A 16,034-nucleotide genomic window follows, 5' to 3' on the forward strand; every position below is an offset into this window, starting at 1 on the left:
ATGTAAAAATTTTATCGTCCTCACAGTACTCCTTGATCCTATTAAGGCTGCTTCACGTGGCTAGTCTTTTTCTTTACATCCTTTCCACTTGGGCCTTGTATGAAAACAAAACACTCGTCAATAACTGAGTAGCAAGCTATTAACGAGTTTCCACTTGGGCCTTGTATGAAAATAAATACTGTATGTTATGAAATTTTTTATTTTTAAAATGTTTTACAGGAAAATAAATGTATTTTTTATTTTTTTTGTGTTCGGTACATAAGTAAAAAATATTATTCTTGAAAATATTTGTATATAATCTAGATAAGTACTGTGGGTGGTTGGGGTGGTGGGGTTGGGGGCTATAGGCTGGGTGAAGATTAGGTGTATCGAAGGCAGGTAGGACATAATGAACATAAAATGCCACTTCTGGAACTTGATTTTTCTATTTCTAAGGGAAGTCATTTTCCTCATTTTTAAGAAACTTATTTTCCTGAAAAAATGATTTTAAAAAATTTTGATTAACCAAACATGAGAAAATTAAAAAATATTTTCTAAAAAACATTTTGCTCCGTAGCGAACACAAACTTTATTTGTTTTAAACCTCCAAAATTTTGTATTTGTTAGTTCTCCTTCCAAACTTCTCCTCATAAATAATTTGTTCTTTAAAAATTATTCAATTATGTGACTAAGAAACTTTAATAATTATTAAGACTTACCAACAAAATAAATAATTAACATGACACTAAATTAAATTAATTATGCAATAAAAAAATATGACATAAGTTATATTTTTTAATTAATTTTACTATTTTTGTATCATGAGTTTGGGCCCGGGCTTAGCACGGGTCTCATGCAACTAGTTTTGTGTATGCATCTCAAGGTTTCTATATTTTATAGTTGAGTGAGATGCCTTTACCATTGGTATAGTCTCAAGCAAACAATTTTCATACTTAGAGAGCTTATCGAAATCTGATTGTAAAAATTATTATTTTAATTAGTGTCCGCAACAATAGTTTCTGTGTGAAGAATTACTTATTTTTTGTTAGTGCTATTGAGCAACGTGTTGTGAAACACTTCTCTGTATTGGATGAAGTTAAATGTTGTTAAGATTGTTTTAAATTGGTTTCATCATCATGTGTATTGTGGACTAAGCTGATTTTTGTCTAATTGTTGGAATGCAGATATATATAAGGTTGTATTCCCTCTCTTCCTAGAAAAAAGAAAGAAACAAGAATTAGGGTTGAAAGAATATTTATGGGATGGGGATACGGATCGGGTTATGGGTTTATTGGGTTGGGTATGAATTGTTTATGTGGATCTGATGTGGATTCAGCGTGGCTATTTTTTTGCCGTGATGTGGACTTCTATCCATTAAAGGGCAAATATAACAAGTATCCTAACGGGGTAGACAAATTTGATCTCAAACTTTGACGGAGGAAAAATTTAAACTATAAACTATACTTGGAGGGTAAATTTGACCCTTTGCCCAATATTTTATTGCTATGTTTTGAAATTGAATATTACTTTTTTACTGTAAATGTGAGTTTATTTCATATATCTCTGTAAATCTTTCAAAAAAAAAAAGAGGGACTAAAATCGGACGAGGTGGGAAAATGACCATTTTAACACTTTCTATCAAATATTAGGCATTATTTTAAGAGCTATTAACATTTAGCCATCTTTTTTATGTGGAAAAAAAGTTGTGGACAAAAGATATCCCCAACTAAGACACTGAACAATTCCGCAAACGGTGCCGGAATTCGTAGGACTAACAAGTGAAACCCATGGAACAATCCACGAGGTTCAAAATTGTGCTAGAGTTACAAAATCATTGAGGGACTAGTGGGGTTCAAATCTTTATAAGTTCAAAATTAATAAACGATTCATGGGGTTCAAAAAATTGCTGGAGTTTCAGAACCAAGGAACGATTCACAGAGGTCAAACATTTATAAGTTCAAAACAAAGGAGTGATTCATGAAGTTCCAAAATTTGTTGGAGTTCTAAATTTAGTTAAGAATTCATGGGGTTCATACTTTTACAAGTTCAAAATCAAGGAATATTCATGTGGTTTAGACATTTATAAATTCTTCCGTGCTTTAAAGAGGGGTATTTTCGTGGCATTCCATTTAATTTTTACACTAAATTCATCTTTAGGTCCAAAATTTACCGTAATTAGGCTTCCATAGTGGGTCATTTTGCACCTTTGACCCTATTTTGTGTCGGTCTTTACCTTTTTGTCCCTCATAACAAACTAACCGTTTTGCAGAGCATAAATTTATATTTTCACATCATAATATCCTACAAATTATGCCCCCACCCTAAAAAAACTTGGCATAAATTCCTGAAGCACAAAAATTAAAGACCAGCCCATTTGAAGGATAAAAATTAAAGGAAATTTGCATGATTGCACTTATTCAGGGGTGGTCTTTAATTTTTGGCCCTCCAATTGCTACGAAATCCTACCTTGCGAAATTATTATTTTTTTGACTGAGCCGGGGTTCGAACCTAGAACCTCGAAATATTTTCGGTCACTTTTTTATGCGAATGACAAAATTTAAAGACTAGCAATTTGAAGGGAAAAAATTAAAGACCAGTGTCTTTGAAGGAAAATACGTACAAAAAAAGAAAATTAAAGATCAGCCTATTTGAAGGCCAAACCGTGCAATTTCTTCTTTAATAGTGTTGAGTTCATATTGGGCCTCAAAGTAACGGGCCCAAATAACAAGTGACACAAAGTCAGCTCCAATACAAATATGTCATCTTCATCACCAAAACCCTAAACCAGAGAACTAGGCAACTTAAGCCACCGTGTTGGTTTTCTTTAGCACTGTCCTAACCTATGGCTCCAGCTAAAGGTATATTTTTTTGCTCTATTATTATCACTTCATATTAATTTTTCTGTTATTCTGATACTTGCGACCTATAACCATTATACTCTTCCACGAGCCTCGCGTTTTCATTGCCAAACCTCTCCAAAAGTTCTGTAGCCTGGTTAAGCTTGGTGGTATATGAATCTGTTTGTGTTGTTAGAAATGGGACAAATACTGTTTAGAATTTGCCGTTTTTCTTAGATTTTTCTAAGGGAAAAATTATCTCTATGTCTACTTGGAGAAAATATTTACGCCACGTAGCCCATATTTTGAGTTTGCTACCCTGTTTAGCCCATATTTGTGTATAAACACCTTTTATACACTTATATACAAGGTTGATACATTATGTATAATATTGTATATTGGGCTATGTGTCGTAATATTTTATGTTGGGCTGTATATTTTTGAAAATTTCCCTTTTTCTAATGGCAGAAGATATCCAACTCATTGTTTTTTGTTCCAACTGTGATAGTGGTTATGAATTCATTGCTTACGTAGAGATAAGGGTGTGATTTAAAGATTTTGTAGTCCTAATTTGTCTTAAAAGGAAAAAAAATTGATATTGGAGTGAAACAGATCCCAGAAGAGCATAATGGATATTAATTTCTTATATGAATGATCCCAATTGGTTAACTTTAAGCATTGTTATCAAGTGTTGCTGGTAAGGTACATTATTTTGTGCTAACTTCAACGTTAGCACATTAATTTACGACAAATAGATTTGCTTCAGTGGTGAAGTGTGTTCAAAATCCTTAAAGAGTTCTCGTGCTCGACCCTCCATTACTACATTTTTTATTATCTGTCAATTTTTTTAATAAAAAAAGGTACATTATTTTATGGCTGGATTGAAGCTGGTTAAAAGTTCTCTTTCTGTTCTTTGTGGAGGGGTTTGGGGGGGTTGCAGTCGCTTGCTTGGGCTGGTATTATTGAGTTTTGGCTGCATTTTCTGAAACCAATAGATTGCCAGTAGCGATCGCTTTCCTTTTATTTCTTTTTGGCGAAAAATTTATTACCTAGGACTTATGAACTTTGAGAAACTTTATAAATTCGGAAGGTGATGGGGCATAGACAGAAGTGGTTTTTGGGAATAGAGGCTCACCTCACTGAGGTTTTGCTGTTTATTTCAATAGGATAGTTGTATATTTCATAATGTGGAGCTTTATTAGCCTTAAAAAGCATCATTGAATAGGTTATCAGAAGAGGTGGTCACAGTAGACTTTAGACTTTGAGATTCTTGGACATTCTCCTAGTTACCATGAGGAAAAAACTTTTCTATGACTTGTTAGTTTGAAAATCGGATGTTGGATTTATTGTGTGCTGTTACTGTACTGGCATAGATCTCGCAACTTGATTCTGTTAATGTAATTCCATTTGCAGTGGATTTGGCCAAGAAGAAGGACCCCAAAGCCCAGGCTGTCAAGGCAGCCAAGGCTGTTAAGTCAGGATCAACGTTTAAGAAGAAGTCAAGTAAGATAAGGACAAAAGTTACTTTCCATCGACCTAAGACATTGAAGAAGGATAGGAATCCCAAGTACCCTCGCATTAGTGCACCTGGAAGGAACAGACTTGATCAGTATGCGGTTTTAAAATATCCTCTTACCACTGAGTCTGCAATGAAGAAGATTGAGGACAACAATACCCTTGTTTTCATTGTGGATATCAAAGCTGATAAAAAGAAGATAAAGGATGCAGTGAAGAAAATGTATGATATCCAGACAAAGAAAGTCAATACCTTGATCAGGTAATTTCCTGCATATTTCTCCCTACTATATTTTTATGTTTGCTTGTTTAGCACTTGTTTTGTTCATTGATTTTTAAGTTTTAAAGATCTTATATCTGTTTCTACATTGTTTTGCCTGATTATATAACTCCTGAAATATACCAAAATGTGGATCTAGCTGCATAAAAATGCAGCCTAGTTTTCGATTCAGCTGTGTAATTGTTATTTACTAGTTAGTCCGTAGCAATCCAAATGGGGTAAAACTACCTGGCACGATCGACACAAGGGGTCAGTTAGCTGTGATCTATTACACCATAGGAATCACATTTGCGTGCTAATAATTCCCTGTATTTTCGGTAGAATAGTGTGATGTGTTTTAGGCCATGGGCCAGTTAGACCATTTACTCGTTTTGCAGGTTAAGTCTCTCTTTCAAAAGCTGTATTTAGTTATATCCTAATGGAAAATTTAGTTTGTGTAAGTTTAAGTTTGACTGTTACTGCTATCCTGTGTGTATACCTTTCATGTTTTCTTGTAACCATTGCCCCTCATTGCTAACTTCCTCCTTATTTGTTCAGGCCCGATGGAACAAAGAAGGCTTATGTGAGATTGACGCCTGACTATGATGCTTTGGATGTGGCCAACAAAATTGGAATCATCTAATTGATTACCTAGTTTTGAATTTTTATGTAAACCTTAAATCTTGGATATGAGTTCTTTGCAAACTTTTGACGGAAAGTGCCTTGGTTTATTTATTTTCAATATTGAGTTTCAGAAATGTGTGATGTTCCATATTAATTCAGACAAGCTTCTGTTTACATTTTCATTTTAAGCCTTCTTAGTTCTCAAGCTTCTAGCTTCCAAGTGTGAAGTTGTTACGCATTAGATGTTTCACCAGTTTTCTTGATGGAGAGAACTCATTTATATCGTTTTTGTTATTAACTACACAACCTCAATGGAGGAGAGTATACAAAAATGAAAATTTACTGCATAGTATTGAGGTTTAATCAAAGAATTTACTAGTTGTGCGTTGTAGATTGCCCCATAACTTTATTTCAAGACAAAGTTTTAAGATCCTTCTGCGTCGTCTCAGCTAAATGTCTTAATCTTCCTTGATTTCTATCTACTTTAAACATTTGTGAAGCTAAGATATAACGCATCTTTTTTTTTTTTTTTTTTTGGGGGGGGGGGGGGGGGGGGGGGGGCGGTGGTGAATGATCCCTTAAAAAATAATTTTATTTTATGAGAGAAATGTTTGCTTTAATAAAGTTTACCTCTTTTAAAATATTGTAAGATTAAAATCTTCATTAAGTGTAAATAAAGGAGGCATTAGATTATATTTTTCTCGTCTCAATGTATAAGAGGATCAATCTGCATCAAGGCATTTCCATAATGTTCTTGAGAAGCTTCCTAATCTCGTGATTCCGTTCAAGGGAAATTTTTAGCCTTAAATCATGAGATTAATTAACTGCATTATTTACGCCTTCTAAACTCGAAACGGCTAAAACATTATTTGTCCCTTTTAAACTCCTGCCTGTCACATATGTACATACTTTCAATCACAAAATAAGGCTTCTTCCATATACTATAGGATTCATAGTAATTATAAATCTTGCTTGGTACAATATATATATATATTTTTTTTTTTGTAGAGTTGAATTTCTGCTACTTTTCAACACACTGCATGTTAACGAGAAAGCGAGAAGAGAGACCATTTAGTGAAATTCCGATATCATATATTCTCATAGACAATTGAATTGCTGCTTTCCCTGTCCCATGTTGAGTATATAAGACCATATAAAAAGGCTGATTTAGGTTTTAATTTTGAAAGCGGCCGGTGCACCATTGTTTTAACACTGATCATGAAGCCTAAGCGGAGGTATGTATTTGGTTGGTTCCATTTTTTTTTTTATTTTTTTTTCAGTTACCGCTTGGACATATTTTGTTACATAGTTTCACCAAGTATTATATTATATTGTATTGTATTGTGCTGTATTATTTTGATGAATACAAAGTTTGATGGATTGTATCGTTTTCCTTTGTTACATAATGACACACATCAGTAATTTGAAGGATAAACCTACAATATTTATAGAGAAAATAGGTTATAGGGTAGAGTTATTATAAAAGAAAAAGGTAGGTAAGGGATACAATAGGGTTATTAGATAATAATGAAATGCAAAATGAGAAGAAAACTAAAGGTAACCACTCAACCACACCAAATTAGTGTTACGTAAAATGGTACTATTCGTCGTTACATAACAATGAATTTAACATACGATACAATCTAATTTAAGTAACAATCAAAACAAATATTATATTAAAATAACATTATAATACAATACAATAGGTAACAACCATCCAATTTTACTAAGTTACTGCTTTGGGTTGGCAAAAATAATCCCGCCCTTTTTATTAATAACTCAAATAAAAATAACATTTTCAAATCGTCACTTACTCCACATACGTCCCTCTATTAAAAAAAACAAACAAACAAACAAAAAAAAGCTCTTAACAAGCTAAAGAAATCGTCTAATTAAATCTACATATCACTTAATTACGTAAAAATTAGAAATAAATACAAAATCAGAATCTAAAACATTTAGGAATTTAGAAAAAAAAAAGTAAAAAATCTGTTCATATTTTTCGTTTCTGTTCGTTCACCTTTAAATACTTCCTTTCTTTTATTATTTTTCCATTTGCGAAATATACTTGCCTTTCCGATCCATAAAGGTAAAAGGAAAAAGAAAATCAGAGCGCCTGATTTTGAAATTTTTCGAATATGGGCCCCACTTGTACCATTTTATTCAAAAAGTAGTAGCCGTTAAAAAATACAATCTACATTTTCCAAAGTCCCATACCGAAATCAAATTCTAGTGTTATTCAAACTGAGCTTCAACAAACAAAGCAAAAACTCAAATAAACACTTCGATTTTGGTACTCAACTTTGCAAGTCAAGTCTTTTTTTGTTCATAGAAAGCCTGGTAAGAAACCATAATTTTTGCTCAAATGTTTGTAAGTTTTTGGTTCATGATTAATAGAGTGATCAATTCACATAAACAACAACAACAACATATCCAGTATAGAGAATTCATTTAGTTGACTTGACTTAATTTGGTATTGAGACTTAGTTATGAGTCCTTCTCTCTCCTTTTTTGCTAATTGAATAGAAAAGGTAATGACTCTGTTATCCCACCTAGCCAAAACATCAGGAAAAATTAGATTAAACTAGATAAAATTTGAAGGAAAAAAAAAAAGGTGATTTCAAGATGGATGATTGAATTACTTTATGATTGATTATTTGGATTGGATAAGTGATATATGTTTTTTTTATTTGATTTCTCAGCAGATTTGGGGGGAAACCATAGATTTTTTTTTTTTTTTTTTTGCTTAAATATTTGTAAATTTTGGTTCTTGATTAATAGAGTGAATACATATAGTTGAAATCGAACTAATTTAAGATGTATGATTGAATCAGTTTAAGATTGATATTTTGAATTGGATTACAGATATGAGTTTTTTTATTTTATTTGATTTTTCAGTAGATTTGTGGGGAAACCATGATTTTTTGCTTAAATATTTGTAAAGTTTGGTTCATGATTAATAGAGTGAATTCATATAGTTGACTCGAACTAATTTGATATTGAGACGTAGTTATTCATGATTGATTATTTGAATGAAATGCTCTTGAGACGAGGGTCTATCAGAAACAACCTCTCTACTTGTGGGACTACACTGGGTATGTTGTTGATTATTTGAATTGGATAACTGATATGTGTTTTTTGATTTGATTTGGTTTCTCAGCAGATTCGCAGATAACATGTCGTTGACACCTGATGTAAATCGGAAAGTAGGTGTTGGAGTAGCACCTTCTCCCTTACCCTTTTTGACACCTAGACCGGAAAGGCGGAGGGGAATTGAGTACAGTTCCAATAGGATGGACAAAGATAAAGAGGTCAATGTCCAAGTTCTCCTTAGATGCAGGTTATTTCCCATGGATCTTCTTAGTTCTTCTACTCACTCTTTTTAGTGTGTGTGTATATAGAGACGCCATTCTAATTAGTTGAATTATACTTGTACTGATTCTGTATCAATTTATGTCGTTTAAAAGGACGGCCTAGTGCATAAAGCATCCCGTGTTAGCAGGTTCCAATGCACATCTATTTATGTCATGCAACATTGTTAATTCATGACATAAGTCAATGTAATTTGCATCTGAAATATAGACAGGAATGAAGAAAGTGTAGATCTGCATTTCTGGTTCCCTTAGTTTTAATCTATCATAGTTTAGTTTTTGCTTCCCTTTGCAATAATGGCTGAGAAAATTGGGGCTTCTGACAATTAAGTAGTGGCTAAATGTTGGTGAATTGTTCCTTATCTACGGGATCAAAATCATGAACTTTTATTTTCAAATTTTATTGCTGAAAGAAGTGTGAGCTGTGGTCAATCGTAGTATCAGTTATAGTACCTGAAATTTAACCAAGATGTAGCATTTCCTTGTCAACAAAAGTGTGTCTAAACAGATCAAAGAAATAGTTTTACGACATATCTGAATGCTAGCCTGTTTTTTTTTTTTTTTTTTTTTTTTTGAATAAAATTGAATGTGAAAAATACACCTCAACATGGACATCAATGGATTACGATTAAATGTATTGCTACGTATGGCTGATCACTGTTGTTACACATTAGCTTCAACTCTCATTTGACTAATCTTAGTTGTTGTTTTATTAGGCCGTTGAATGATGATGAGCAAAGGATAAATGTTCCAAAGGCCATAACATGTAATGAAAGCAAAAGAGAAGTTTCTGTTGTACAAAATGTAGCTAACAAGCAAGTAGACAAAATCTTCACGTTTGACAAGGTACAGTTACTTGTTTTTAGAGTAGCTTTTTGGTTATTAAATGAATGTATGACATGTTACACATGTTAGAATTTCAATCGACTTACAATAATGCTATTTACCAGGTTTTTGGCCCAAAAGCACAGCAAAGATCAATATATGATCAAGCCATTTCACCCATTGTTAAGGAAGTTCTTGATGGATTTAACTGCACTGTATTTGCATACGGGCAGACTGGTACAGGCAAAACATATACAATGGAGGGAGGGATGAGGAATAAGGTATTAAGTGGTTCACTCTACACTGTAACATCTTTCACATCGATCTATATGGTCCTTAAAAGTTGTTCTTTCCTTATGTCATAGGCTGGTGAATTACCAGCTGAAGCAGGTATAATTCCAAGGGCAGTTCGCCAAATTTTTGATACGCTTGAAGCGCAACATGCAGACTATAGCATGAAAGTCACCTTTTGGGAACTATACAATGAGGAAATTATTGACTTGCTAGCTTCAGAAGAGCCCTCAAAATTTCCAGAAGAGAGACAAAGGAAGCCCATATCCCTCATGGAGGATGGAAAAGGCTGTGTTCTAGTGAGGGGCCTCGAGGAAGAAGCTGTGTACAGTGCAAATGACATTTATAACCTCCTGGAACGAGGAGCAGCCAGGAGGCGCACAGCAGACACTCTATTAAACAAGCGAAGCAGGTAGGACCTATTAGCATTCATTGATTTGAAAAGTAAATGCGAGCAACAAGTTAAAGACGCTCTTCTTCTGCAGCCGTTCTCACTCTGTATTTAGCATAACTATTCACGTCAAAGAAATGGCTGTTGGAGATGAGGAGCTTATCAAGTGTGGCAAGCTCAATCTTGTTGATTTAGCAGGATCAGAAAATATTTCTCGATCAGGTGCCCGAGAGGTATGATATTGGGCATCACAAATTTGTGCTTTAAATATTCCTTATCGTTGTTAACTCAAGTAGCAGTGCCGTTGGAATGCAAAATATCTAAGTAAAATATTTATATGAAATAAGCAGAACCCAGAGTAACTCTTATCTCTTAGCTATTCAAATCTCTTAAACTGAATAAGAAATGAGTGCTGGGAAACACTTCGAAATAACTCTGTCGTTCTTCTGGGTGGTGGTAACAAGTTCCTGGACTGCATTAACCTATAAAGGGGAATCCAACTTACAACATATATATCTGCTTTAAATCAGGGTCGTGCAAGAGAAGCTGGGGAAATCAACAAGAGTTTGCTCACTCTTGGTCGTGTAATAACAGCTTTGGTGGAACACTCTATTCATGTACCTTACAGGTTTGTGTCAAAAAACACTTCTTTTGGTGTTCGTTCACCCTTTTCTCCCTATTATATCTTCTTATGTTGGATTACACAGGGATAGTAAGCTCACAAGACTCTTGCGAGATTCATTAGGAGGAAAAACAAAAACTTGTATCATTGCAACAATCTCACCCTCTGCTCACTGTATCGAAGAAACTTTAAGCACGCTAGATTATGCACACCGTGCTAAAAACATCAAAAACAAACCGGAGGTTGCTATGATTCTCTTGCTTACAGTATTTTCCATTTAAAGTCTTATATGTAATTTGAGCTGAATAAAGCTCTGCATTTCAGGCTAACCAGAGAATGTCCAAGGCAGTGCTGCTCAAAGATCTATACTTGGAACTAGAACGGATGAAGCAAGGTATGTTAGTGCACCTTTTTTTGTCGTTTTTTTAATTTATCTGTTCGCATCGTTTTTTCTGCTAGGGTACTTTTTCACCAATTTTGTCATTTGCCTTTATCATCACACCAGATGTCCGAGCAGCAAGAGAAAAGAACGGAATTTACGTTCCGCATGAAAGATTTTTGCAGGATGAAGCTGAAAAGAAGGTATATGTTCTCAGATTAGCCAGCAACTTCTAATAATTTTCTCAGAATGTTCGTCTGTAAGTCTATCTGACCGCATTATGATTTCCCCTCGTGTACGTCTTAGAAATATTCTTTTGAGTTGTTGAAATTTAAACCAGATTAACCCCAAGAAGTAATTTGAACTTTAACCCGGTGATTAAGACTCTTAAAGTACTTTAAGTAATCTATTAGTTCTACACATACCTCAATATATTGGTTATAGGTTATTTGGAACAATATTGTGCATGACAGGACAATTCATTGTCAAGGACTTTCCTGGCCCTTTCTGATTATTTAATTTTTAAATGTCATTGTTGTATCTTACAGGCAAAGGATGAGAAAATAGAGCAGCTGGAGATTGATCTAAACATTAGTCAAAAGGTAAATTTTGGCTCCCTTTCTTTTACTTTTTTATTTATGTTTTTAAGACCCTAAATCATTTGATGTATGCACTTACTGGATACTTCCCCTTCACTTAACAGCAAGTTGATCAATACCGTGAGCTTTATCTTAGTGAGCAAGAAGTAAAGTTGAACCTCAAAGCTGAACTCAAAGACTGCCAGGTAATTCTGAAGAAAAAGTTCATAAATCATGCATAGTGCTTATTTTTCTCTATATAATTCGTATTATCCAAATATTTCCCAGGCGAATCTAGAAAATAGTAAAAAGGCATTACACGAGCTCCAAGAGAATTACAGGATTGCTATTTCAACACTAAAGGAAAAGGAGTTCATTATTTCAAAGCAAATACATTCAGGTATCTGAAGCTCTTACAAGTGAAATTTTTCGTCGTATGACCACTTTCTTCGTATGACCAATAACTTCCATGATTATGTGATTATTCTGTAACTTGCAAGCAGAAAATTGCCTGATTGATTGTGCAAAGGACTTGCGGAGAAATTTGCAGAATGCATCAGAAGATATAACTTCACTTTTTGCAAGAATAGGTACTCTTGGGTTTTTGTTTGTTTACTGGTATATCTTGATGGCATTATATTTTGCATCTCTATTCTACTGATGATAAACTATCAACTCTTCAAGATTAAAAAAATTAGCAGCCTTTTGATTCTAAGGGTGTGACCCTTTTTATGTTTAAGGCTGTCCTAAAGAAGTACAATGGTCTCTCTATTTTTTGACTTTCGTATTATTAGCATCAATATTGGGACCTGCAAACTTTTTCTAATGTTTGGGAGTAAAATGAACTTGTCATTCTATTTCAATATAAGCAAGGCGTGCACTGTTCTAAAGATTCCATTACGCAGATCACAAAGACAAGCTTGAAGCAGATAATCAAAATCTGCTGCATACATTTGGTTCACGGCTTGATGATAGTTTAAGTGACCTGCACAAGGTTATTCATGGGTTGATATCTCAGCAACAGCAGCAACTAAGAGGCATGGAGGAGCATGTCAGTTCATTTCTTGCCAGCAAAAGTGATGTAAGAAATTAAATGCTGAGGTTTCTACTGACTTTTAGCCATACTAATTTCATTGATTAACTCAATCTCTCTTTAATACCACCAACCAGGTTAATAAGGTTATGGAATCAAAGATCAATAAAATGACTCAGACATACACTTCTGGCATGGCAAGCTTGAAGGAGCTGGTTGATGCGCTGCAGTCGGAAGCTTCTTCTGATTTGGACCAAATCAAGTCTAAAATATCATCTCAAGCTTCTGCAGTTGAGAAGGTAAGAAAAATCTGTGTGTTTCTGATGTCCGTGCTGATTAGGTTATTTTAAACTAAGCGAGAATCTTTTCAATGCAGTTACTTACAGCTGCATCTTTGGAGGCCAAAGATTTTGTTTGTGATATTAAGAATTCTCTGGACGAACAAAGACAAGTACTAGATTTCTCTGCTAAACAACAAGAAGAGGTTAGTCAATTTTTGCCCTAGTATATTTTCACAAGAACATTTATTAGTGTAGTTTTATCTTCTACCATCTCATCTGTTATACAGCCTTTTTATGTATTCTAGTTACTGAAACATATAACTGAACAAAATCATGGATGCCACAGGGACTTCGCCAAAGTCTTGTTTCAGCACAATTAATTTCCCAGGCGACAGTAAACTTCTTTGATGATCTCCATCAACGTGCTTCTGAAGTGATGAAACTTCTTGATAAGAGCAACATTAATAAAGCTGACCAACTACAAAAGTTTGAGAAGGAGTTCAAGGTTGGAAAGCAGAAGTGACTCAACTATGTTCAATCAATACCTAAGTGCCTGTCAGGAGGCTTAAATCTCTCTTTTTCTCTTTGTGGCAGGAAGAGGCGCTTAAAGAAGAAAATTTGGCTCTTGAGAAAATTGCTGCAATACTGGCAACTCTGACAACTAAGAAAGCAGCTATGGTGAGTCTGTCGCATCTCTTATCGTACATGACATCCAATAAAATATTTATCCATCGCGAAATACTTAATATCAGGTGTCAGAGGCGTCAAGAAACTTCCAGGATTCTAGTGTAAAAGAAAATAAGCAGCTGTTGCAAGAAATGTCAGGTGTTCAGCAGGTTTCAGCTAGTGCAAAGCAAAAATTGAATGGATACATTAATGAGGTGAAACAAAATTTCTTGAAAGACACGTTCACGTACACAGAGAGCAGAGTGACTTTGGAACTTTGCCTGCAAGAGTGGTAAGCTATCTGTTCTTTCTATAGCACAATTATTCGTTTTGAAGGAAGACAAGGTGCCTTCACATTTGCAATAATGAAGTATTTGAATGTAGAAACAAGTTACTGTGACGAAGTAATTGTCTGGAAATCCCCTTTATAAAGATGACAGGATAGTTAGCTGCGTTTGGTTGGAAAGACTTAGTGCTCTCAGAACAAGTTTTTGAGTCTTCTACTCGTTATTTATTTTGCTTCTCATTCAGTACAAACAAGGTGTATAACTTGAGCGAACAGTTGGGAGAAACTCAACTAGGAGTCCATCAAATTCTTATAAACAATCTTGCAGAGATAGAACGCACTTCACGGTAAGTTCTCACTTGCAACGTTTTTCAGCTTTCTGTTATTTGTTATTTGAATTCTAATTCTTTGTCTCCCCTTGACAGGGAATGCTCCACCAGAATTGGTGATGCATATGATGAATTTCTCTCTACTTCTTCATCTGTGGATGGGAAGGTTGAAGCCCATAGTCGCGATTTGCTGACTTCTTTCAATGGTATCTAAATCTTCAGGATAAGATTATGACCCCTCTCCTCCCTCAAACTAAGATTCTTTACTAAACAAAGCTAGCATGTATTGCAGATTCTTTGATGTTGGACATGGAACACAAGAAAAGAATTGAGTCAATGAGTAACATCTGCCTGAATCAGCTGAGTTCTACGCAACAGAACCACGGTGAATGTATATCAGATATCCAATGTACAGCAGAACAATGCCTCCAAAAAGATTACTTGGTATATTAGCTTACTATGTATTATTTACTACTCTACTCTATTATATTTCACGGGGTACTTTCTAAGCTTCGTTTGATCCTAAATTTTACTCCACGTATGCAACGAATAGTCAAGGACCTAAACTAAACTTTGAGTAGTATGATTTAGAAGTAATATACCCCGTTGTAGGGGAGCCTTGGCGTAACAGGTAAAGTTGTTGCCATGTGATCAGGAGGTCACGGGTTCGAGCCGTGGAAACAGCCTCTTGCAGAAATGCGAAGGTAAGGCCGTCTGATAGACCCTTGTGGTCCGGCCCTTCCCCGGACCCCGCGCATAGCGGAGCTTAGTGCACCGGCTGCCCTTTTATACCCTGTTGTTGCATTCTAGTTCATTTATTGACGCAATAATTGGTAAACAGGTTGACATGTGCGCTGATAAGACACCTATGAAGCGACTTATACAAATTCCAAGCCTTTCATCCATAGAAGATATGAGAACAGTGATATCTAAAGTTATTTTGGAGAATGAACAGAAGTGGAGTGGTGCTGAGGGCAAGAATCATTGGCAATTACAGCAATGTGCAGGAGCGTCTCCAAATAGAACTCCATTTGCAGATGTCAATTGATTGACATTTTTAGATTAGATAATTGCCACCTCGAATCATTCTTATGTGCACTCATCTCCTGATGAGTGGTGAATAGATATTTTCCCGAACTATACTGCTCGATGGTAACAATTTACCCGCACTGGGTGTAGTATGTTGTAAATTGTGGTGCTGTTGTTGCACCTCTTCTTTTACTAGAATGTTTGTTAATTATCTGGTTCTACACTATTATGCAAATTTTTTTACACCTATTGCATGAAAGACTACTGCTAACCGCTAAGCTATCTTTTCCTAGAGGCCTCTACCCAATGTTAGGTGCAAATGCACATAATAGATTGATATCAATATCATGGTTGTCCATAATAAGATAAATTATTGTTCATACCTTCTTCTCGGTTTATTCTTCCATCATGAGTTGTCTTCTATGAAGAATGTGGTAAGAAATCCATAATGGAGTCTAATCACAACTATCAAATTGATTATCTTCACGCATAATGATATTATATATCTTAGTAGAAAAGATTGAAAATCATCATAAACCTCCTCATTTCTTTTGATTTTTGAACTCCAACTGATCGTTTGCCTCAACATTTTAATATTGGGAGAAAAGAGGCGTTCGTTAACGGTTAAGGAATTAAAAAAAAAAAAATCAAAACAATAAGATGAAAAGAGTAAGACCTTTGTCTTTTTTCTCTTCGGATTGTCTAAATTTAAATTTTCAAAAAAGAACAACATCTAAAG

The 16,034-nt window shown here is 34.7% G+C and overlaps 2 protein-coding genes across 2 annotated transcripts; both read left to right on the forward strand.

The window, feature by feature from the left end:
* The first annotated feature begins 2,678 nt into the window (after positions 1–2,678).
* Positions 2,679–5,396, forward strand: LOC132049712 (large ribosomal subunit protein uL23-like). Its single transcript, XM_059440622.1, has 3 exons — positions 2,679–2,837; positions 4,230–4,593; positions 5,149–5,396. The coding sequence occupies exons 1-3, from the start codon at positions 2,822–2,824 to the stop codon at positions 5,231–5,233; spliced, it is 465 nt and encodes a 154-aa protein (XP_059296605.1). The 5' UTR covers positions 2,679–2,821; the 3' UTR covers positions 5,234–5,396.
* Positions 5,397–8,354: 2,958 nt separating this feature from the next.
* Positions 8,355–15,506, forward strand: LOC132049713 (kinesin-like protein KIN-5B). The gene is made up of 23 exons (XM_059440623.1): positions 8,355–8,554; positions 9,302–9,431; positions 9,536–9,691; positions 9,776–10,113; positions 10,187–10,325; positions 10,623–10,720; positions 10,800–10,956; positions 11,039–11,108; positions 11,220–11,296; positions 11,642–11,695; positions 11,797–11,877; positions 11,960–12,071; positions 12,175–12,261; positions 12,577–12,752; positions 12,842–13,003; positions 13,081–13,188; positions 13,332–13,490; positions 13,580–13,663; positions 13,738–13,943; positions 14,183–14,284; positions 14,363–14,472; positions 14,559–14,710; positions 15,108–15,506. The coding sequence occupies exons 1-23, from the start codon at positions 8,391–8,393 to the stop codon at positions 15,312–15,314; spliced, it is 3,129 nt and encodes a 1,042-aa protein (XP_059296606.1). The 5' UTR covers positions 8,355–8,390; the 3' UTR covers positions 15,315–15,506.
* The last annotated feature ends 528 nt before the right edge of the window (positions 15,507–16,034 follow it).

This window comes from Lycium ferocissimum, chromosome 3 (assembly GCF_029784015.1).
Source record: "Lycium ferocissimum isolate CSIRO_LF1 chromosome 3, AGI_CSIRO_Lferr_CH_V1, whole genome shotgun sequence".
In the NCBI taxonomy this organism is placed as follows: domain Eukaryota; kingdom Viridiplantae; phylum Streptophyta; class Magnoliopsida; order Solanales; family Solanaceae; genus Lycium; species Lycium ferocissimum.